Source organism: Aythya ferina (assembly GCF_964211825.1).
Source record: "Aythya ferina genome assembly, chromosome: Z".
Lineage (NCBI taxonomy): Eukaryota > Metazoa > Chordata > Aves > Anseriformes > Anatidae > Aythya > Aythya ferina.
This window is the reverse complement of record NC_140299.1, coordinates 51412403-51435954: the sequence shown is the minus strand read 5'-3', so window position 1 is coordinate 51435954 and position 23552 is coordinate 51412403. Positions and strand designations below refer to the sequence as shown.

General features: G+C 40.8%; 1 protein-coding gene across 2 annotated transcripts in view; it reads left to right on the top strand.

The window, feature by feature from the left end:
- Positions 1 to 105: 105 nt before the first annotated feature.
- Positions 106 to 23552, top strand: part of RAD23B (RAD23 homolog B, nucleotide excision repair protein) — a 39202-nt gene continuing 15755 nt past the window's right edge. The window contains exons 1-4 of one of the 2 annotated variants that reach the window (XM_084503467.1): positions 106 to 329; positions 15638 to 15719; positions 18473 to 18552; positions 20569 to 20816. In XM_084503467.1, coding sequence (XP_084359593.1) covers positions 264 to 329; positions 15638 to 15719; positions 18473 to 18552; positions 20569 to 20816 — 476 coding nt within the window. In that variant the 5' untranslated portion in view covers positions 106 to 263. Of the gene's footprint in view, positions 330 to 2682; positions 2754 to 15637; positions 15720 to 18472; positions 18553 to 20568; positions 20817 to 23552 lie in introns of those variants that run through there. The other variant, XM_084503468.1, reaches the window with a different exon arrangement.

The window sequence follows — 23552 nt, the reverse complement described above, 5'->3', positions numbered from 1 at the left end:
TCCCCGCTCACTCCCCCCTGATCTTCCCAGCAACACACTGCGCAGGCGCACTCCGCCCCGCTCCCTCCCTCCCTCCCTCCCGCCTCGGCCGCGGCGCCCCCCGCCCCCCGGTTACCGTTACCCCCCCCCCGCCCCCAACGGCGTTCAACCGCCGCTCGGAGCCGTTAGCGCCGCCTCACGCCGCTCCTCCGCCAGGGGAGGAGGGGGCCCCGGGGAAAGGCTCGGCTCGGCTCGGCTGGGCTGCCGGGCGGCCCGCCGCCGCCATGCAGATCACGCTGAAGACCCTGCAGCAGCAGACCTTCCGCATCGACATCGACCCCGAGGAGACGGTGAGGCGGCGGGGGGCGGCGTGTGAGGGTGGGGGGGGGGTCGCGGCTCGCTCCCCTCACGGCGAGGCTTTGTGGCGGTGAGGGGCCGCACCGGGCACGGCGAGGAGCGGCGGGGAGCGGGCCCGAGCGCCCGCCGGCGGCCGGGGGGTTGTGGTGGTGGGGGTGAAGCCGCCGGGGGGGGGGATGATGGGGATTGGGGACTGGGGGGGGGTGTGCGGTGTGTGTGTGTGTATTTGGGGGGGTTTGTTATAAGCTGGCCTCTCGAGTTGGCAGGTGGCACGGGCTGCACGGCTCCTCCCTGCCTGCCAGGCTGGGGGAGGGGGCGAGCAGGCGGTGTGGCCGCAGCTGAGGCTTTGCTGGGGAGTCTGCAGGGAAATGCAGGGCCCTGAGAGGGTGAGGAGGGCCCTGGGAGCGCCTTGTCACTTGTCTGGGTGGCTAGTGCCTCACATAGCCAAGTACGGACATCCTCGTGGCCTCCTCTCCAGTGGCGTGGTGAGTTCAGCTTCTGGAGGTGTCTGCAGCAGCCTTGCACGTGGCAGCGAAGCTGTGGAAAGCTCTGGTACAGTGCGCCTGGCTGTGTGAAGCTTAGCCTCTTCCACCTCTGTTTAAAGCAATCAAGGAGGGCAGCTAAAACTGGAGGAAGAGCTCGTTTGGTCGAACAGCATGACAGAGGGAGATGGCAAAGCGTCTCACTGGAGCATGTGTTTAGAAACCTCCAAGGATTTAAAACATCATTTTTTGCTTAAAACCAAGAAAAGTTCTCTTTTAAACCTCTGTCCTCTGTTTTGAGTAAGGTCCTGGAAAATAAAGCAGGGGGAGGACCACAAGAATGTTGCCAGTCAAACACGCTTGCCAGCCTGTGAGACAGCAAAATGCATTAGCTGAAAGTTGGATTGTGGGAAACTGTCGTGCACTCTGGTTGTAGCTGTAGTTGCTACAGTAGTTCAGTATCTGACACAAGAATGCCTCTCGTGAGCATAATAGTTTAGGTCTTGGCTAGGAGTAGAAGAAATGTGGTTAAGATTTGAGGAGAACTTTGTGTTAAAAGTGTATAGTGTGAAGCCTTGACTCTATTAACTCTAGAGGTGTGGGGCTGAAAATGTATTTAAACTTTTTTGGACAAATATTTTGAAAATTAAATTACTATAGAAAGTGTTGTAAATATTAGATCTTAAAGGGAAGAACAATCTTGAACCCTCAGTTATTTGAAAGTTTTCCTCACTTATACTTCATTAACCAAATGTTTGGAAGTTCTCGATCAGGTTTTTAAAAAAAGCTAATTTTTGATAATTGCACCGGTTTCTTAGATTAGTTTTCTATCATCGTGAAGCAAATGTGTGTGTTGTGGGAAGTTCGGAAGACATTGCTTTTAGTGTTCAAACTACACGTACATGTTTCACTGCTAGAGGTAGCCTTGTTTACTTGGAGCTTTGCCCTATACTGTGACAAGGCCAAAAATGATCTAGTTGTAATAGGCCCAGGAAACTTGTTGCTCTAAAATTGGCTTCTGTTTCTCGCACTTTCTCCCTTTAGTCTCAGTCAAAAATGAATCTAAAGAGACATGATGTTACAGTACAAGGTAGTATTATAACAAGAATTTATGCTTGTAACTGAAAGCTCTCATTAATAATAAAGAAAATATTTAAATATACCTTCTGGAGGGAATATGAATAAACACACTTTGTAATTACTAATTGGAATTGTTACAGCTTCTACAGAAGCAGATGATTATTCTCTGCTTTATCAGACTGTTTTTTAGAGTTCAAAGCATATTCTTAATATTGTGACTTTGTTTTCTGTTTGTGTTTGAAAGTGTTAGCCCACCAACTATTTTTAATGAACAAAAAAACAGACTCAAAGAGTGAATTATTCTTGCTGGTGGAAGTGCTAGTGCTAGGCAAAAGACTCTGTTGTGTGTAAAAATAAATGTTGTACTCATCATGCTCTGTACAGAAGATGGATTTACCAGCTGTAATCGTTCTAGTGTTCTGCACCAAACAGTTCAGTACTCGAGCATTCAGACTTACCCAGGGTAAATGAAAGGGTGCATTTATCTACACAAGCTCATTCTCACGTCTGTTAATTGTTTGTGAGAGAGTAAGCATATTAAGCTACGTGTTAGAAGCAAATAGTGATGAAGACCTGTATAGCTGCGTCTCTTGTCTGAGGTCATGCCACTGACGCCGTAGGCTTCTAAATCTAGTGCTTGGTTTGTAGGGATCGCTACATAGGTATGAAATAGGCCGAAAGAAAACTCTACATTTTTAATTTATGCTATAAAGTGAAACAACAATTTTGAGTAAGACTGTCCTATTTCTTTTTCAGTTTCCCTGTGCTGTTAACACTAACATCCTCATTGTCAAATGCAGAGGAGTTGAAGGAACATTCAGGATGTCAGGAGTCCTTTAACATCCTCCGCTTCATGTAATACGGTCTTTCACATTGCACTGTTCTGTCGCAGTGAAATGCCTGCCTGTTTAACACAGTGTCAACAGTATGCTCAGTTATGGAAGTTTGACCTTCTGTGTGTTCTGATATATCCTTAATATACTTATACTTTATTGTCAAACATGCGTGTGGACTTCTGGATGCACACATAATACCTCCTCCCCGTGCTGGAAGGTCCTGTTATTTAAGTTTAGAAATGTAGGGTAGGTACTACTGTAAGCCATGTTAACTGTCTGGGGAGTGTGCTCCAGCAAAAATGAATTACAAATGAATCAGGATCCAAGTAACATGTAGAGAAAATGTGAGGCGTAACATACGTTTCCATTCTATGGATTAAATAGGCACTCTTCGGGGGAAAAACAGATACAGCTTTTACGGAGATTTTTCAAAACAAAATCTTTTAGCAAAGATTTTTCTCGCTTGTGGGGGGCTCAGAAAACATTCTGGTTATGTAACAACAACAAGGTAGTACATAAAAAGGAGGTGCTTTTAAGTACATTTGTGGAGGACATGTATGGTAAAGGACAAGCCACTTTAATTCTCTTCAGAGAGTACACAATAAATTTCTGAACTGCTGCATAAACTGTAATCTGAATAGTTAAAGCATTATTCCTGAACTCATACAAAAGTGAATACTCTTCCTGAACCTGCACAAAAAAAAAGTTTGATTAGTTTCATCTGATTGTATCTATTCAGTATATTGAGAGCTATACTAAAGCATCTTTAAAAAAAAATATATATATATATATATATATATATATATATGTATATATATATCTCAAAACCCTGTGTGATTTTGAAACATACTTTGCATTCATTTTTATTCTCTCTGGGACAAGGAAAGATACTTGGAAACAAAGACAGTGTTGTTGTAAAATGTGTGGGCAAGACATACAAAGAGTGACTGAAGTCCCTCAGTTTGTCCAGCCCCGGGCAGAGCAGGCTGAGGGGAGGCCTCATGGCGGCCTGCAGCTCCCTTATGAGGGGAGCGGAGGGGCAGGCGCTGAGCTCTGCTCTCTGGGGACAGCGACAGGACCCGAGGGAACGGCATGGAGCTGGGACAGGGGAGGGTCAGGCTGGGGGTTAGGGAAAGGTTCTGCACCCAGAGGGTGGTCGGGCACTGGGACAGGCTGCCCAGGGCAGTGGGCACAGCACTGAGCCTGCTGGAGGTCAAGCAGCATTTGGACAGTGCTCTCAGACATACGGGCTGAGTTTTGGGTGGTCCTGTGTGGCACCAGGAGTTGATGATCCTAGTAGGTCTCTTCCAATTCGGGATATTCTCCAGTTCTGGGTATTGATTATGTTTCTTGGAGCTCTCCTGGGTAACCTGCGGGCTTCTGTTAGAAATACGCCTGTTGATGTAGCAGCCTTGAATGAAGAATAAAGGTTAACAGTGATGAGAGTATGAGTCAGTTAATTTTAAGTAGTATTACTTTTTCTCATAAAATTATTTTTCTGTCATACAGAAATAATAGATTTAGTTTTGTTGAATATGCAGTTTCCTGTATTTATTAGCTTTAGAAAGAGCTCTGCAATAGCAAGAGTATTTCAGGAAGAAATGGTAAAATCAGACTGTATGAGGCCTGTAAACCTTGAAGAAATGTGAATTTATTCTGACAACCCCTTTCTACATGTGTTTCAGTGTTGGTTAATCCTGTAGACATCTCTGATGAGAGGATTGTTGTATTTCCCTGACAATTTATAATCTTAGTGGTTGGTTAGAGGAAAAATGCTTTCATGATCTTTTTCAAAATCCAGAAATATCCATCCAGAATAGAGATGTCTTTATACCTCCCCAAGTCCTGATATTTTTTCTTTAATTCCTCTTCGATTTTACAGCAGGTATCCTTCTCTTCTTGTTGTGTTTCTCTTGTCTACTTGTATTTTATATGCAGTTGCAGAAGGTGTGAATTTGAAGGGCTTGTACTTGCTGCTTGAGGTTTGATAGATGACTCTGCAAAAATTGTAGCTTCAGAAATTACCAGAATAAGTGTTAGGGATAATCTGCAATTTTTTTCATTATTTCGATACTTTCTTTACAGACTATAGCATTTCAAAGTTATGTTCTCATAATACATGTTTGTGTTCTTTTTTTTTTTTTTTTTTTTTCCTTCAATTGCTTGTCCTCTGTGGCTAATCTCTTTCATTCCATGTTTAGTTTTATTTTTGGAATATTCTTCTCCAGTTTAACTGCCAGCAAGAAAAAAAGACTTTGGTACTGTAATAACAATTTTGTTAATAGTATGTGCTATGTCTCTTAACAGTCCCAACTTTCTTCAAGTGCTATTTCCAAGATGGCCAGTGAGCGAACTGACAAGTTAAATATATAGGTTGTATAGATATTTCTGTATCTAAGTGCAAAACAGGCTTTAAATATGATTGGTAAGCCAAGGTGTCTGTACTTGATATGGATAACAACAGGCTACGAAGTGTTTCGTTTGTAATCTATGGTCGGTGGAGGGGTGGACATGTATAGGCTCATTAAAGAATAGTATGAGCAAACAATCATGCTACATTCTACAATCTTACTCCTGCCCTCGTGCATACATACTAGCAGGTCTTTTGGAAGTATTTTCATTGTGTTTCTGAAGCATAGCAAAATGCTTTCCTGAAGGGAAATGTATATATCTATTTAAACACAGGACTAAAGGATGTGGCTGCCAATGTCTTCTCCTGCCAAGGGTGACAGGATACTTGGATTAGGCAGACTTATTGAACAAATCTGTTTTTATCTTACAGGACATGGTGAGGTGCAGCATGTCTCATCCGGGCACTGTCAGAACCAGACAGAGGCCTCGCAGGCTCTCCTTTTTGCATGCTGCTCGGCAGGAAGCATCAAGTGAACGCAGAAAGCAGAGGGAAGGGCTGGTGGCTGCTATAGGTGTACTGAGTAAAAGTGTAGTATAAATGCTAACATCTCTCCCTGTCTCTTGTCATTCCCTGTACCAGGGGTAGAGTAGACTCAGGAATGGAAGTGAAGTGAGGCCAAAATACTTCTCTTCCATCCCCCCAGCTTGAATGCCTGGGCTTCATATTTCTAACCGTTTTTTTGGTGTCCAAAATGAAGGCCATTAGAGTGTACCTAAATAAAGCTTGTTTTACTCTTCTAATTGGTTTGTCAGTATGCAGAATTAAGAGTTTTGTTTTTTAAAAAATTCTTGTTACTTAAAATGTGTTACCAGTTTTCCTCATATTAGAAACTGTTCACATAGAGTAAAAGCAATAGAACCAGTCTGAGGGGAATAGACTTGTTCATGCTAATCAGCATAACCATGGAAGTGTCACCGCTTACGGAATGTAAGTTTTCTCCTTAAGGCAAGCCCCTGTGAGTTCATAGGGAGCACTGAGAGCTGTCAAAAGCCACATCTTTCTACTGTTTTTGCAATATATTGACAGCTGAGCATTTTTTCTGTTGCTTAAAGCTCAGCTTTATGTTGAAATCTATTCATGTATCACTACAAAACTTCATGTGTACAGCCATTTCAGTCATCATTTAGCATCAGAATGTTGACCCTAATGTCTTCTTTTTTTAAACAGTGTTCAAGTCAATTTGGAAATGAAGGATGGAAGTGCCTAGAGGCCAACTGTGAGATTAGAAATTCATTTTGTTGATCTCCAGGCAGTGCGTAATAGCAACTACTCTACTGATAAACTTCACTTAGCTGTAAATGAACTCAGTTCTGGAGAGGAAATTAGAAAGGCAGAGATAATTGCTTAGGAAGTAAATGACAAAGTTAAATTTTGGATTTTTACTTTGCCATTTCCAGGCTATTCATCTACTAGGCTGTGCTTTCTTTGTATACAGACTTTAACATCACACATGCGAATGGCAAATACGGTAGTTTTTGAATGCTTTATATTGCCTGTGAGGCTGTTTTAAAATATTGTCATAATTCTTTAAGTGCCTTTTTTCTTGAGTACATACTATTTTTTTCAGCTGCTTAAGAAAAGATGAACAGATTCACAGGACTCTTCCTCTCTTATGGTCCTTCTCAATTACTGCATCTGTTATACCTCTGGAACCCAATGCAGGGCAGTAACCTGTTCTTGCAACTCTCAGGGTGGTTTCCTGACTATTGAATGTCCCATTAAGGAAACACATACGAGAGATTTCTGTAAGTGTAGGTTTGCAACAACAAAATCTGCTTTTATTATTCATAGGAAAAGTTAGGACCAAATGTGGTCTTATCAATGAATCTACTATAAAACCTTTAGTTACTAGATATGAAGCATCTTATGCCCTGGACATTTCAGTAACAGGCAAAATGTTTGCCATTAATGTGTGATCATGGAGTTTAAGGATTTTAAAATTTGTGACACAGATCAGTTTGTTGCTTCTGGATTACTGTTGGATACAACGTTATCCTCAACTGACTGAGCAGTGTCCGTATATACTATCTGTACCATACAGCATGTGGTATATGTGTTTTCCGCAGCAGTGGGAGGGAAAACTTGGGAATGTTAGCCCTAGCTCTAAACAGAAGTGTTCAGAGTAGCCTCCACATGTCTTAGCTCAGGAGATGGGGAGAAGAGCAAAGGCCTTTGGACTGAAAGCTTTTGACCATGTCTAAAAGATGACTGTTTCTCCAGTCTGGGATAAATTTGTTGGTCTGTTGCAGAACAGGTGAAGGTTGGTAGAGGAATTGCAAAGAGATTCAAGACCCCTCTCTGAGTTCCTTCTCGAAACAGTTGAATTGTAGGCAGGTGGGTAGTGCAAGTCTCTAGGAGTTAGTCTTGGGATCCATCTATTTATAGTATTTTTATTAATTTGATAAGAATAACGCACTTGAGTACAAAAGCAATAGAAACATGGTGGAATTAAAGGACTCAAAGCTTGTGCTTGGCTATCTGATTGGAGGGCCTGTTGTTTGGAAATGTCTGTCCAAAAGATGAAGCCCTCAAGCTTATAAATCCTGGAATTTCCATCAAGAGTAGTAGTGCCACTGTTCCACTTGCTTGCTGGCCACCAATTTCCAGGAGGAATGAATTTCCACTGGTACAGCAAAGAGGTGCTGTGATGGTGTGGAAGACTGAGACTATTAAGTGAAAGTAAGCTAAAGGGCCCGGGCTAGCTTAGGTTATGAGCTGGGAGGAGGGCTTGGTAGTGCTAAGCACAGTGGTACACTCCTAGCGAGGTGGAAGGGTTATTCATGCTTAAATTGTAACACTGGCATAGAAACTGAAGAGTATTAATAGTCAGTGGATTAATTTGGGCTGGAAATGAGCAAAAAGGCTTTGAAGAAACTTCGTAGCAACCCTGTAGTGGAAGAGGTAGCAAAAAAACCTTGTTTGTAGATCCACTAATCTGTGAATTGGATTCCTGATGAAGATTGTGGTGTGTCTTGATGTGGGAAGGTGTCCATTTTGGTTCTAATATCCAATTTCTCTATTGATCTCAAGAAATTTAGAGGTTTTATTTTGCCTTTGTAGTTAAAAATGACAAGTATACTGGTGACTTTTTTATTGGAAATTAAGAAATGTGATTTTATCTCACCTAATTTTTCCTTGTCCATTTTGGCATAGTGTATAAGGTAAGAAGTTGAAATTGGTGTGTGAGAGAGAAGGGAGTGAGTTTGTTCAGTATACTTGAGTTATGTGAAATACTTGCCTAGAAGGAACCCAGCGCTTAGGTGGCTAAAATAAATGTAGGGAACAGCTGGACATCTGTTGTGGTTTAACCCAGCCGGCAGCTAAACACCAGACAGCCGTTCGCTCACCCTCTGGGACGGGGGAGAGAAACAGGAAAGTGAGTTGAGATAAAGACAGTTTATTAAGACAGGAAAATAATAATAACAATAATGATGATAATAGTACTACTAACAATAATATGTACGAAACAAGTGATGCACAGTGCAATTGCTCACCACTCGCTGACCGATGCCCAGCCGAACCCTGAGCAGCCTGCTGCCCCCACCCTGGCTAGCCACCCCTATATATTGTTCAGCATGACCCCATACGGTACGGAATACCCCTTTGGCCAGTTTGGGTCAGCTGTCCTGGGTCTGTCCTCTCCCAGCTCCTGCTGCACCCCCAGCCTGCCCGCTGGCAGGACAGAGTGAGAAGCTGAAACGTCCTTGGCTTGGTGTAAGCACTGCTCTGCAACAATTAAAACATCAGCATGTTATCAGCACTCTTCTCATCCTAAGCCAAAACATGGCACCCTATCACCTACTAGGAGGAAAATTAACTCTGTCCTAAGTAAAACCAGGACAGCATCTTAGCACTATCAATTTCACATAACCTATTTTTTAGGATGCCCATCTGGGATGCACTCTGGGACTGGTATTTCTTTGGAATACCTGTTTTGCAGTTAGGAGTTCATCAGCTGTGACTCTTAATTAAACAGATTCATGGCAGCTATTCTTATGGGCATATTGTTCAGTATTCTCTGATTAGTAGGGATAGTCACACATCTGAAATTCATAGGGGGCATAAAAAATCAGTTAATTTGTAAATTCGCTATCGTAGTGTAAGTGTTCTGTTTCCACATCTTTAGGGTACTGTTTCCAGTGCATCAGACATCAAGAGCAACAAGAAAGGCTTCTGCAAGTGCCTCAATGACAAAAGGAACACTAGGGAACATATGGGCCCTCTCCTGAAGGAAACAGGAGACCTGGTTACCTGGGGCAGTGCAAAGGCCAAGGTACTCCATGCCGCTTGCAGTGCAGATGGGCAATGTTATCACAGTACTCAAGGCCAGGGAATACTTGGGCAGACTGACCATTCCTGAGACCATGGGCCCCAGTGGGTTGCACCCGTGAGTGCTGAAGGAGCTGGCAGATGTGATTGTGAGTCTGCTTTCTATAAATGCTTGGTCACAGTAACTGGGAGAAGTGTCTGAAGACTGGAGGAAAGCAAATGTCTTGCCCTGTCTTCAGGAAGTGTGAGAGAGAGGACCCAGGGAACTACCAGTTCAGCCGTACCTTGATCCCTGGCAAGGTGATGGAACAGCTTATTCTGGAAACAATTTCAGACATATGAAGGAGCAGAAAATCAAGATCAGTCAGCATGGTTTCAAAAAGGGGAATTCATGGCCAACTGTCGTGGTTTTGTTTGGGACAGAGTTAATTTTCTTAATAGAGGCTCCAATGATGCTGTGTTTTGGTTTGTGAATGAAAACAGTAGTGATAACACACTGCTGGCTTTAGTTGCAGAGCAGTGCTTACACAGAGCCAAGGACTTTTCTGCTTCTAATGGTTTCCTGCCAGTGAGAAGGCTGGGGGTGCACAAGAAGAAATTGGTAGGTGACACAGCCAGTACAGCTGACCCAAATTGGCAAAGGGATGTCCCATGCATGTGGTGCCGTGCTCAGCAGTAAAAGCTGGGGTAAAGGAGGAAGGAGGGTTGTTTACAGTGATGGTGTTTGTCTTCCCAAGAAACTGCTACGCTTGGTGAGCCCTGCTTTGATTGAAGTGGCCAAACACCTGCCTGCCGATGGGATGCAGCAAGTGAATTATTTGTTTTGCTTTGCTTGCACACATGGCTTTTGCTTTACCTAGTTAATTGTCTTTTTCTCAAGCCATGAGTTATTGTGTTTTCACCTTTCTGATTCTCTCCCTCATCCAACTGAGCAGCTGTGTGTTGCTGAGCTGCCTGCTGAGATTAAACCAGAACATGGACTAACCTGACCAGCTTCTGTAATGAAATCACCAGTTTGGTACATGGGGGGAAGCAATGGATGTTGCCTACCTTATCTTCAGTAAGGCCTTTTACCCCGTCCCTTGTAGAGAAACTATTGGAGGTATGGTCTGGGTGGGCAGATTGAGGTGGATCAAAAACTGGCTGAAGGGCCAGTACCAGCAGGTTGTAGTCAGTGGTGCAAAGCATAGACGTAGGCCAGTAACAGGTAGAGTACCCTAAGGGTCAGTACTGGGTCAGTCTTGTTTGGCATCTTCATTAACAACCTAGATGATGGGGTGGAGTGCACTGTCAGTAAATTCATGGATGACACAAGGACATGAAACTTGGGGAAGTGGCTGACTCACTAGAGGGCCTCACAACCATCCAGAGGGACCTTAACAGGCTGGAGAAATGGCCTGGCTGGCTGATCTCATGCAGTTCAACATGGAGAATTGCAGTCCTGCCCCTGGGTAGAACAGCCCCAGGCACCAGGACATGCTGGGGGTCACCCAGCTGGAAAGCAGCTCTGCATAAACGGACCCGGGGGAACTGCTGGGCACCAAGTTGAGCATGAGTCAGCAATGTACCCTTGCCACTAAGAAAGCTATCATTATTCTTGGCTGCATTAGGCAAAGTACAGACATTAGAACAAGAGAGGAGATCTTTCCCTCAGCAGTGGTGAGGCCACACCTGTAGTACTGTGTCCAGTTGTGGGCCCCCCAGTACAAGAGAGACCTGGACACAATAGAGAGTCCAGTGCAGGGCTACTAATATGATCAAGGGACTGGAATATAGGATCGTGGACTCATAGAATGGTTGGGACTGGAAGGGACCCTAGAGATTATCTAATTCCAACCCTCTGCCATGAGCAGGGACACCTTCCACTAGGCCATGTTTCTCAAAGCCCTGTGCAGCATGGCCTTAAATGCTTCATGTTGAGCTAACACCCCCAGATTCTTCTCCTCAGAGCTGCTTGCAATCCATTCTCCACCCAGCCAGTTCCAGTTTCCCTGGAACCTTCTCTTCTCCTGGCTGAACAACCCTGGCTCCCTCAGCCTGTCTTTGTAGAAGAAGTGCTCCAGCCCCTTGATCATCTTTGTGGTCCTTCTTGTGCTGGGATCCCCAGAGCACCTCTCCTGGGACTATACAGCAGTCACACTGCTGCAGAATAAATAAAATTCTTATTCTGTGAAACCATCTTTAAGAATAAGCGTCAATTCAAAGAATGTGTAAGGTTGGAACATGTCTCTGGAGGTCATGTGGTCCAACCACCCTGCTCAAGCAGGGACACCCAGAGCAGGTTGCCCTGGACCACGTCTAGGCAGCTTTTGAAGATCTCCAAGGAGGGAGACTCCACTACCCACACAGTAAAGAATTCCTTCCTGATGTTTGGAGGGAACCTCCTGTGTTTTGATTTGTGCCCACTGTGTCTTGTCTTGGCACTGAGCATCACTGAAAACAATTCGTGTTTGTTCCCAGAGGAGGGCCATGAAAACATTCACAGTACTGGAGCACCTCTTCTGTGAATAAAGGGTTGGGTTTCTTCATCATGGAGAAGAGAAAGCTCCAGGGAGACCTTATTGCAGCCTTTCAATACTTAAAGGAGGCTTCTAACAAAAACCGAGCAAGACTTGTTACCCAGGCATGTAGCAATAGGACAAAGGATAAGAGTTTTAAACTGAAAGGGGGGGGGGTAGATTTAGACTGGACATAAGGAAGAAACATTTCATTGTGAGGGTGGTGAGACTCTGGAACAGGACAGTGGGCAGTAGCCTGGAGAAGTTGTGGACACCTCGTCACTGGAAGTGTTCAGAGTCAGGTTGGATGGGCCTTTGGGCCTCCTGATCTAATGGAAGATATTCCTGCCTGTGGCAGGAGTTCTGACTAAGTGATCCTTAAAGGTCCCATCCAACACAAATCACTCTACGATTCAAGCTGGTAGTTAGGAGCTGGCTTAAGTTCATTTATTTTTTTCCATTAAAAAGGTATGATCGCTTAAGTCAATTCATCTGAGATACAATAGGGTTTCACATATATAAATTACTCTTCTCTGTAAACAGTTCCCATGTTTGGAAATGTAAGGACATGTTTGGAAATGTATCGTCTGGAAATTACTTGTATTTATGTTACATTTCCAATTTAATAGGAACAACCTGAACCACATTCCAGGATTTCTTAATTTATAGTGTGGAGCTCATGATGTGTCAAGTTAACTGTGAATCAAGATACCACATGATGTACCTTTGCATGGCAAAAGTTTTGCTTTAGACTAGAGTGCGTGTCCTGTTAAATGAGACGCTTAAGTTAATGTTCTTTGCCTTTGCAAATGGCAGTGTCTATGCATATAGTTAGCAAATTACTGTAAATTAGTTGAGCTATGTTAAGCTTAAATTTGTTTTAGGTCTGTGTAAGCTGTTTGTCAGCTGGAGAAATGTCAGAGGTCTGAAGTAATTTGTGTTTGAATTTAATATATTATGTGTTCCCAGAATGATTGACATATCTAGCAAGTACAGAAAATACAGGAGACCTGTATTGGAAATAGTAACAGCCTTCTCTCCTGATTTCTTTTTTTTTTTTTTTTTTTTTTTTAATTCCTGTAAGAAGCCACTCATAGCCACTGTATTGGCAGGTTCCAGCCAGAGTGCCTCTGTATGTGGGGAGCAAACATGTTTTTTTGTCCTACCCAGTGTGCTGCTGTGATTCTGTGAGAGCTGGCTGTGGAGGACTTCTAGGGATGCATGGGGGGAGGGCTAAGCTTGCACAGCTGGAGTTACCACACTCCAAGCTCATGCAGGTGGCATCACCGTACTCAGTGCTCTGCTCCTGCTGACCACTGACAGCCCTGCTCCTGTCACACAGCAAAGGGAAAGCAGTGGTAACTGCTTGCGTGTAACTCTGTAACGTTAGCTGCATTAACAGTCACTATTTCACAAAGGCAATAAATACCCAAACTCCTAAAGACAGTGCAATTATTGTGTGTTAGTGTGTTTAGCTTGTCCTGGCCATAGTCATGACATCAACAATAATAAAAACTTTCAGAAAGTCAGGAGACATCTGAAAACAGTAGCTTGATAGAGTGCAGAGGACTTGAAAAAAGCCATAGTTTTCTCTGTCAAAATAGGTAGTACTTGCTGATCACACTACAATATTTATTCTATATCTGTAGCAGACCTAGTGACTGAGTAAAGTGCTTTGAGGTATCACCTTTGAGTCATTAGTACAAGTACCTAAATACATTAATAGTTAAGCAGTATGTTAAGATGTGGGCATTTAAAACAACATGTTTTCAACATGGTTTTGGAGTTAATGTTCCCTGATGGGAGCAGGAAATTTAACTGGCATTGTCTGAAGAACCTAATACTTAAAAATTTTTAGAAAAGATGCTTGATAGCTTATCCATAGCCTAAGTAGGTTGTTGTGTTGTGAGTGACTGTCAGCTTTAAATAATAATTGGGGATGAATTCACAACTTATATTTTTAGTTTTCAAGGAAACGATCTTCTTAAGCTATTAAATAAATGTAAGTCCAGGAACAGAACTGACTTTTTTACAAGGAAGTGCACAGACTGACGATGCTATCAGCAAAACAGTAGTATTACCATAGTTAATGCTTTGACCTTCTCGAATACTAATGGATAGTAGTGAGCTGCTGTTTTGCTGTGGAAAAGCAAATGTCCAGCTTGCGTTCTGTATCCTTGTGTGGCTAGTGGTTCAGTCACCTGTATCACTTAGGTGCAGGCTTACAGAATGGGTTATATTCTGCGGGTCTCCTTTGATGGGTTAAGTATAGTAAAGCAAGCTCTTACTTGTTTCTGTTGAAAAGATGCAGCTTCTCATCAGTGTTCAAGTTTTGTCAATCCCTGCTGGACCAAACATCCAAAATGTGAAAGAATTAACCCATTAATAAACCTCAGAAGTAAAATATGAGAGGAAGAGGGAGGAGAGGAGGCCAATGAAGGAAAAGAAGAAATAAAACAGGTTATTTACAGCATTTACAAAGGAATAATAGGAAACCAGGAAGTATGGCTGGCATGTCGAGTGGATGACAGGTTTTAATTGTGCTGAAAAGCTGGCTTTTTTGAGTCTCAGTAAATACTTATAATTTAACATCTGAAAATGTTGTTTCAGTATATTTACTATGTAAGCAACCCTAGTAGTGAGCTACTGCTTTAAAAAAAATGAAATTAAGAGCAATGATACTACTGCAGCTACCTGTGGTACAAATAATTTCCAGTCCAGCTCAGCTCTCAGGACAAATGCATTTTCTCATGCTTAGCTGGTTGAATTGCTAGATACATGCTTATTAACAGCAAAGCATTGAATGAATAAAGCTTATGAATATGCAGGAAAAAGAAAGCTCTAGAAGGTGGAGTTAGTTTGGATCAGTAAGTTCATAACAGATTGGCAGCATCTGTCTGTCAGGAAGCAAGAATTAATGTTTTGATATAGGTATACGATTTCAAATGTGTTGCTACAGACACTGTTCTACAAGAACAACCTTTGTCTCTTCATGATGTTGTTACGCAGTCTTTGTGGAGAACACATGCCCCCTGGTTCATGGCAGCTAAAGCTGTGTCATTTGAGCTGTTTGCAGTGCTCTGAAGGCGTAGGCTGTAAGTCAGTGGCCTGCGTAAACAAGTAAATAGGGCAAAATGATTTTGGGGTAGGCTTACATTTGTTAGGCAAAGCTCCGCATATTACCAGGAAGGGGAAATAATTGAGAACTATGTCTGTAAAATGAACAACTGGACAATTTGCACAAGTTGTTGCTTATCAAGGTTTCACGTGATTCCAGCAAATTAAATCAAATGTCACTGTGACCTTACAAAAAAAAAAAAAAAAAGACATTCCATGAAGTCGTGATAAAGAATAATTTTAGCTGTGCATAGTATGTGTACCCCTGCATTCAGAGAAAGAACAGGGAAGAGAAGTGGGTCAGAAGATAGAAGCATTTTTTGAACAGATTTCTCAGCTTCTTACTGTTGTAGTCTTGTGCTTAAGAATTTTTATGGATAAATGAGTTGTCTCTCATCTTCGTATTTGAATTAGAGTATTTGTGGAAGGGTACACATTGCACTGGGAAGGTTTGTGCTGACATCTTTGAAAGACTGATGTACTTCAAGTGCATAATCAATATATGACTGAAAACTACTATTTAGAAATAAAAGCTTAAGAACAAAATGTAGTTAAGGTTTTTGTTGTAAAGCAATTTTTTTCAATGAGACTGTTTCTGTACTTTAGGTGAAGGCGCTGAAAGAGAAGATTGAATCAGAAAGGGGGAAAGATGCTTTTCCAGTAGCTGGACAAAAACTAATTTATGCAGGTAATAGATATTTTCAAGATGTTGTATCTGAACCTAACATATTTTTTCTATTCTTCTTTGATTTGAATGTTAAGTCTTCTAAAGATGTTAAATTCTGAAAGGCAAACAAGTTTAATCAAAAAGAAAACCAGCAACAAACCTCATTGTCAAGGGGACCTCTCAAACTTATATCAGATTTTTGAGGGTTTTAATTCTATGTTTCTGTTGTTTGTGCTCTCATGGCATAATACGCTAACAGCTTTGGTCTTGGGTGCTGTAAAAAAAAAAAAAAAGTATTTAAGCAGATAGCATTTTCTGTTGTGGGTTAACTCTTGTCTTCTATTCAGTTTATTTTGTGTATATACCTGAAGCATTCCTCCCTGTACCTCAGACAATTTAATAGATAATTTCTTTTAGGTTGACAACAGACACCCACTGCCAAACCCTTGTCTTTTTAGTACAAGTACCTTTGTTTCTGCAATTTGTAATACTTCTAAATTGTCATTTAAAACATGTATTATGTAATAGCACAAAGTAGGCTAAAGTCAGATAAAGGCATGAAATTACTAGGTTTGTACTAACATAGTTTGGTGAAATTTTATGGTAATGTTTTTCTATCATCTTCAACCTGACTGCTCTATTCTGTTACTACTAATGCATAGAGACAGATTTTGTGTTCACTTTGTATCAACATTCCATCCCACAACCCACACTTGTACTACTTTTTCCTCTCAAGTCATGGCTAAAAGAAATTTTGGTGGTCTTCTACTTTTCCAGCTTTCTGCTTTGTAAGCAGTACTGGCTTTCCACTTTTAGTAAGATAAAGACACTCATCATAGTAGAAAGATGATAATCCCAAGATGAGTCCAGTCTTCACTTGTTTGTAGGAATTCCCACAACTATGTTTCTTAGCAAATTTTGTTCCCTGGCCTTGAGTGAAGATAATGCACATCAAGAATGTGAGCATGACAGTCCCATATATAATAAAGACGTATGAACAAGGTGGAAGGCCTCATGTGATATGTATATAATTGTATGAAATCGTTAATATTTGGTGATTAAAAAAAAAGCCAGAATTGTTCTGCAGCATTGTATAATCCACAAGAAGTAGAAAATATAAAAAAAATAAGATTTACAATTGAAGTGTACTCTTAGTAATGGTTCACTCATATTTTCATAACCCTATCTTTGCTCCTCAAAGATGAATTTTATTTTTTATCTTGTACAAGGGGTACGACAAGGGTGCAATGGTGACATTTTTTCGTGGATTAAAGTGAACTTTAGAAGTTTCATACATTGGTAAAGTGATATCCCAGCTGAACCTGATAAGAAATACCCCATTTGTAACTAAAATGGTTTCTTATTTAAAAAAAAAAAATCACTGCTAGTCAGCAGTGATTAGTAATCTCTAGTGTTGTCATCTCTATCAGTCTAGGAACCCTGAGAGCAGTATGTCCAGAGAAGATAGGTTGTGTGCATATGTGCGTTGTGCAAGCTCCTTCCCAAAAGTGCTTATACAGCAGAAAAATGGAAATAAGCCTGTGTAGGTTGTGAGTCAGATGCCATACCACCTGCTACATGTATTATTACTACTACAGTATACATAATACGTTCTTGATTATTTGGCCTGAAGGGGCAAGATAAAACCAGTGGGGACTAGGACAGTACCACCTAATTTGTGTTGTAAGTGCCATAGTATTTGTGTACACTTCTCTTGTTTTCCTTGCAATCATCAGTATAAGGATGTCTCCTACTAGTTACAGTTAAATGGTATATTCCACCATGACTGAGGATGGTTTTGAAAGTGTGTATTTTAATATTGAAATGGGAAGTGATCTTTGGCACTTCTTTGGAAAATGAATCAATTTGGAAAATTTGGAATCTTCCTCAGAAAATGAATCAATTAAAGCAATAAAATATTTTCTGAAAACTCTGTAGTAGAATAAGCTGCTCTAAAACTCACTGCAGTACAGACTTCGTTTTATGATTTGTGGGATTTCCTTTGAAGTAACTAATTCTACAAAATGCCTGTGTGGTTTAATATATTCTTAAGTTCTTGTAGAAGTGAGATAAATAGCCACAGTGCCATCTCTGTTTATAAAGTGTAAGAAGTGGTAGTATAAGACGAAAAGATTTCTACTGTTATCTGATCATTGTCTTTCATACTTCTATCAAGGTAGCAGGATGTGGAACAGTCATAGCTTTTTCAAATGTTTTAGCCTTCTTTTAAGAATAGATTTTTAAAGTTGTAAAGTCACGAATTTATCTCAAGTAGATAAACTTAAACTGTGGCAGGGAACCATAAATAGTTCTCTAAATTTAAGTGTTAACAGAAGAGAACAGACAGGAATTTTCTCATTATGTCTAGAGTATATAAGCAGGCATAAGATACTCAGTTCAGCTTATTGTATGCTAAAGTCTTTCCTTTGCATTACTTGTATCTCTGTGTTAAAAGTTAAATCTAGATTTTACACTTCTGTTTTAAATGACTTGAAGCATATTCAACACTTTGAGCAAGTGTCGGGCTTTCTACCAAAGTAGAAAGACTGTCTTCTAGCTAACTAGTACTGGGGACATCATAGGAGGAACATTAATAGGAACTATACTGCCAAAACTTAATGGCTAGAATCTTTGTACAGTTATTAGTGTTCGTAAGCCTGCATAAGACTTGTTTTTCAGTGTTTTTGGAGGTCTGTTTTTATAAGGGAAAAGCAAGCTCGTGTAACAATCTGTTGAATGACCTCTTACAAACTTGCATCTGATTTATTTGCCAGGTAAAATTCTTAATGATGATACTGCTCTTAAAGAATACAAAATAGATGAGAAGAACTTTGTGGTGGTTATGGTGACAAAAGTGAGTAATATTTATTTTTGAAAACAAAATTGCATTCACTTTTTTATTATTATGATGAGTGATTGATTATACATGCCTTGAAACCAATGGATAGTGGTTATCTGAGAATTTTGGTCAACATTAAAATGATTATGTGAATAGATTTGAAATACTACTTCTCAGACCTTGTGCAACCAAGTTGATTGTTGTTGCTGCTCTGTTCTGAATGTTTATACTGGAGAAAATATTTGCCACTGACAGACTTTGATTTTGCTATTCCTTCTTTATTGTCTCTGGGATATCCTTCCTGGGATTTGCTTAAAAGGAAGACTGGATGCTAGATTATTACTAAATTGAATGTACAGAACTTCTTTCAGTCTTGCCCTGTTGCTTTTCAGCAGCTTAAACCTAGTGGCTTAACAGAAAACGTGTCAAAAAATCTTAGAGTTTTGAAAGACTGCAATGGCAAATTGAAGCGAATGATTGTGAGACATATTTGAAGTATTTCTACTCAAGCCACTGATTTTCTAGGCATTCCAGATACTTGGAATTTGAATAAAGCTGTCTTCATCTAAATCTTGAGATACAAGGTTAATTTTGGAGTTAGAGGTCTTCTTCCTGACAAAAAAAACAACTGTGTTCCTCTGAAGTGAAAACACTTTGCTCCTGTCCAGTGTTGGTTCATTATATTCTCAATTTGAATGCAGCTATTGTTGCACTGTTCCTGAATGAACAAATGTTCTAGTCTGTGGTTTGCCTGGAGAATCAGTGGAAGCAAACTGGTATTGATAGGATTTCAGAGTTCATCTGTCATTTATTTATAGCATAAGAAACAAAGATCCCAGGAAAAATTGCTAAATCCAATACCTTGTCATGTCAAAGGACCTGTATTTTGGAGTTGGGCAGTTCTTCAGTATTATGGTCCTTTTTTTTAAGTCCTTAAGTTAATTTTTCCTACTTTTGATTCAGTTCTGTGCAAAAGATATCTGTTGCATACGCACAACTGCAAACCTGTTCAGATGCTCAGTACTATTTACGTTTGAGCTTTTTTTTCCTATGAATACTTGTTAAAATCATGTTTACCATGTCTGCCGTGTTGGAATCTATTCATTCTCAAACTCTCAGACATAAGGAGGAAATACATTTTTCCTAGTTTAAGAAAACATTATCTGCAAGTGATTTGTCTTGAATAAGTAGTTGTGTTATGCTAAATTCAATGGTTCCTCTTGGTCAGGCAGGAACATGGCTCTGCTGTGTCAGTCCATCTGTAGGTAAGGGACTATAGTGATACAGTTTTCAAAAACTTAATTCCATAACTTAGCCAGGGGCTGCAATCATTTATATCTAATATGATTAATACATGTTTCCAGTAGTGAGGCATGAAGATCACAGTCATGTGAGTTTTTGCAAATCTAAATTTTATTGCTGTAGATCTGGTAACCATTGATTCTGCTGGATTTTTGGAGGTCACTACTGAACTCAAGCACGTGAAATGTTTTTTATGTAATGCTTTAAATGTAAAGACAACATAATTAAAACTTGTTTCAGGTTAAGTTTAAATCTGTTAGCCTTAATTCTTACCGTCTCATGTTACAGAAAATAGCATTTATAATGAAATGTGATTTCTGCCTTTATCACTTCTTTCCAAATGTGAGTGGTGAGAAAACCTTACGCTTGTTACACTTGTCAGAGTTTCTTGACAATCTGAAAATGCACTTTTATGAAACACAATATTGTTTTCATATTTGGAGTATTGCAGTCTATAAATAATTTAGATCTTATCTCTGCATTTCACGTCATATGCAAACAGTGTGGATGCTTAGATGTCTGAATAAGCATGGGTGACACTACCAGTTGCCTGTTTAAACACAATAAGGGGCACTATAGTTGATATTTTGGAATATTTTAACATTATACTTGTTGAGGCAGCAATGTCAAGCACAAGTGGTCTTAACAGAACTTAATCAACATATTGACTTTAGAAAGCATTGGTTTAGGAGTTTTGTGCTGTGTCTGAATTCTGCTGTCCTCCAATAGCCCAAAGCAGCAGCTGCAGCAACTCAGCAGTCAAATTCTACTGCTACTGTCAGCTTGACAAGTGCAGCTCCCACACCAGCCTCTGCACCAACCCCTGCAGCTGCTCCTGTGCCAGCTCCTGTCCCTACCACTCCAGCACCAGCTGCAGTTGCTTGTGAATCTGCACCTGTGAGTACTCCTAAAGATGAGAAGCCAGCAGAAAAACCACCTGAGGCACCAGCTGCTGTCAGACCATCATCAAATGACAGGTATGAATGAGCTTTCAGTTTGGCTTCTCTGTCCATTTCTGTTGCTTCTAGTTTTGGCTTTAAGTTGAATTTTCCATTGCAGTGTTAGTCCAGTCATTTTTTCTGTTCTGCATATTTTTTCTCTTTAACTCCAGTCTCTGACTAAAGTACAACATTACTGACTGTAGTGTGTACCCCTTTCCCCTTTTACCTTTTTGTGTGGTAATGTGGACTTTTGACTAAATCTATGGAGTGGGAAGTTTAATGACACAGGGCTTATACTCCCTTTAGGCATTTCAGAGTTACTGTGGCCCAGATTTTCTTTCAGACTGATACTCCCCAGTGTGGGGAGCTACTGTTAGCAAACCTCTTGAAAGAGGTGTGTCCTGTCTTGTTCATGGACCTCTGGCTGTGTTTTCAATCATACTGGTTAGCTTTGAACCATGCTACTAAGTTCTGTGTTGCTATAGGACTCTTAATTTTTGGAAAGAGCTTTTTCTTCTAAAATGTAGGCTATGGTATTACTCTTAATCATGTAATATATTAAATCCACAAACTCATTCATTCTGAACAATACTTGGCCCATCTGCAGATAGCTGTGGGAGTTGGAATAGTTTTCAACCTCAATTCTCAACATTCAAGAAAATCTAGTGTGAGTTAGAGATTACATACGTTCCTGTCCTATACTTCTTGCTTTGCTCACCTAAAATTGCTTAAGCACTGCATGGGATAAAAATGTTAACTATAACCTAATGGCCCTCAAAGTACTGCATAACATCAGGTCTTCATTTTTCATACTCTGGCTTGCAATTATTTGTATATTATTTATGTGAGTGCTATTGCACAAGACATTAATTTTTAAAATTGTGGTATTTAAATACCATCAAATATTTATTTGATTTGGTGATGAAGAAACAAAATTTGCAATTGGCAAGTATCCTGAAAATCTCAGCACAGATATCTTGCACTAAATATATTAACTGTTGGTTTAATTTTGTAATTCTGAGAAATGGACATATTTTTAATGTGGGGTACAAATGAAACTTCAGTTGTCAATAGAATAAGTTAAGTTTTAATGTTAACAAGCAGGATTTTTGCTGCTCACTTTGTTCAGTGGGTTCAAATATTAAATTAAATCTTTAGAACTGGAACACCTTTCCAGATTTTTCATGTAGAAACTGCAGTGTTTTAAAACCTGCATACGGTAAGGGAGTCTTAGTTTAAAGACATAACGCAACAGAGTAATCTGAAAAATACACTGTAGTTATCACCTCCCTTGATTTTTTTTGACTACTTCTTGGTTTTGATTTGCTTTAGAAGTTAAATCACCTGCACTGGTGAAGTTTTTTTTGACCCTTGGCTGGTCAAGCTGGTGCCCTGTTTTGTCTTTGATTTTTTTTTCAGTTGTTGTTAAGTCTTACTGGTGATAGATACTAGTGAAGTATTCTTGCTAGAACTTTTTTTTTTCTCACCAGAAAAATGCATCTATGTGCCTTGCCAGATTTTTAATGGCATCTTCTGCACACTTACTCAGGTTAATCTGATGATCTTTCACTAGCTGTTGTTATGAGTTGCCAGCTCTGGTAGCCTGATAGACGTGAAGCTGCTGCAGCTTCATGTTCCCAGGTCCCTGAAGTATTGAGATCAAGCATGTAGTCCCAATAGAGGTATACATACACACAGTACATATATACCTACATATATGGCTGGCTGCACAGGTCATCACAGACCAAAACAGTACTCAAGCAAGTGTACAGCACCAGCAGTCTTGTCCTGTTCCCACCTGGCTGCTCAAGGGTGAAGCTTACTAGTGGAAAATACACGCATGCATACATTTGTATAATATGAATCCATCCAGTAGCTGGCCTTAGTCTATTCCAGTAGCTGGACCCTAGATCTCCCAATCTCTCCAATTAACATTTGTGCATGCAGCCACCTGAGCTCTGCAACCCAACTCCAGCTGCTGATATTCATGCTGTCTTTGTACACATGCACACATGTGCATGGTGAGTCCATGCAGGAACTGTCTGTAGACATGCGTTATACCATGTAGTTGGTCCCTAGGTCCCCTGGTTGCCCAGTTGCCTCATGCATAAAGATGTGAACAAATAGATCTCTTCACTGCCTGGTTGAGGTCTGTGACTGTACCTGTAGCTGACTCCCAGACATTACAGGCCGTTCCGCAGGTGACTCTGACTCGCAGCCCTTTCATACCTAGCTCTCAAGCCTCTTAGCCTGCTCACCAGCTGATCGGGCTTGACGTTCACTGGTGAATGCACACAGATATGTGTAGGCATCCACACAGTACGCATGCACTTCAGTCTCTTCAGTTGCCAACATCCCAGGCATGTGGGCCCCTGTGGCTCCTTCTTCAGTGGCTGGCATTTGGACCTCCATACACACACATGCACAAAGGACAGACACTCCTAATCATGAAAAAATGTTAAAAATCAAATTTAATTAGAAGGTAGAACAGACTGGTGATCAGGTGCAGGGCATGGCCAGTCAAGTGCTGTTTACATGTGACTGACCATTTTTAATCCTTTCTTCCCTCTTTTTTCCCCCCTCATACTTCTCATCCACAGAGTGCCTTGATACGTCCCTTCCCCTGCCTTTTGCTCTTCTCCTATTCTCCTAGATAATCCATAATAAGTCTTGCACAATTTCCAAACCCTTTTCCTGGCAATCCATGTGTTCTATCACCCTGTAAGTAGCAATGCCCTGGGTCTGTAAGGAGACCTGGAGAGCCTCTCCACT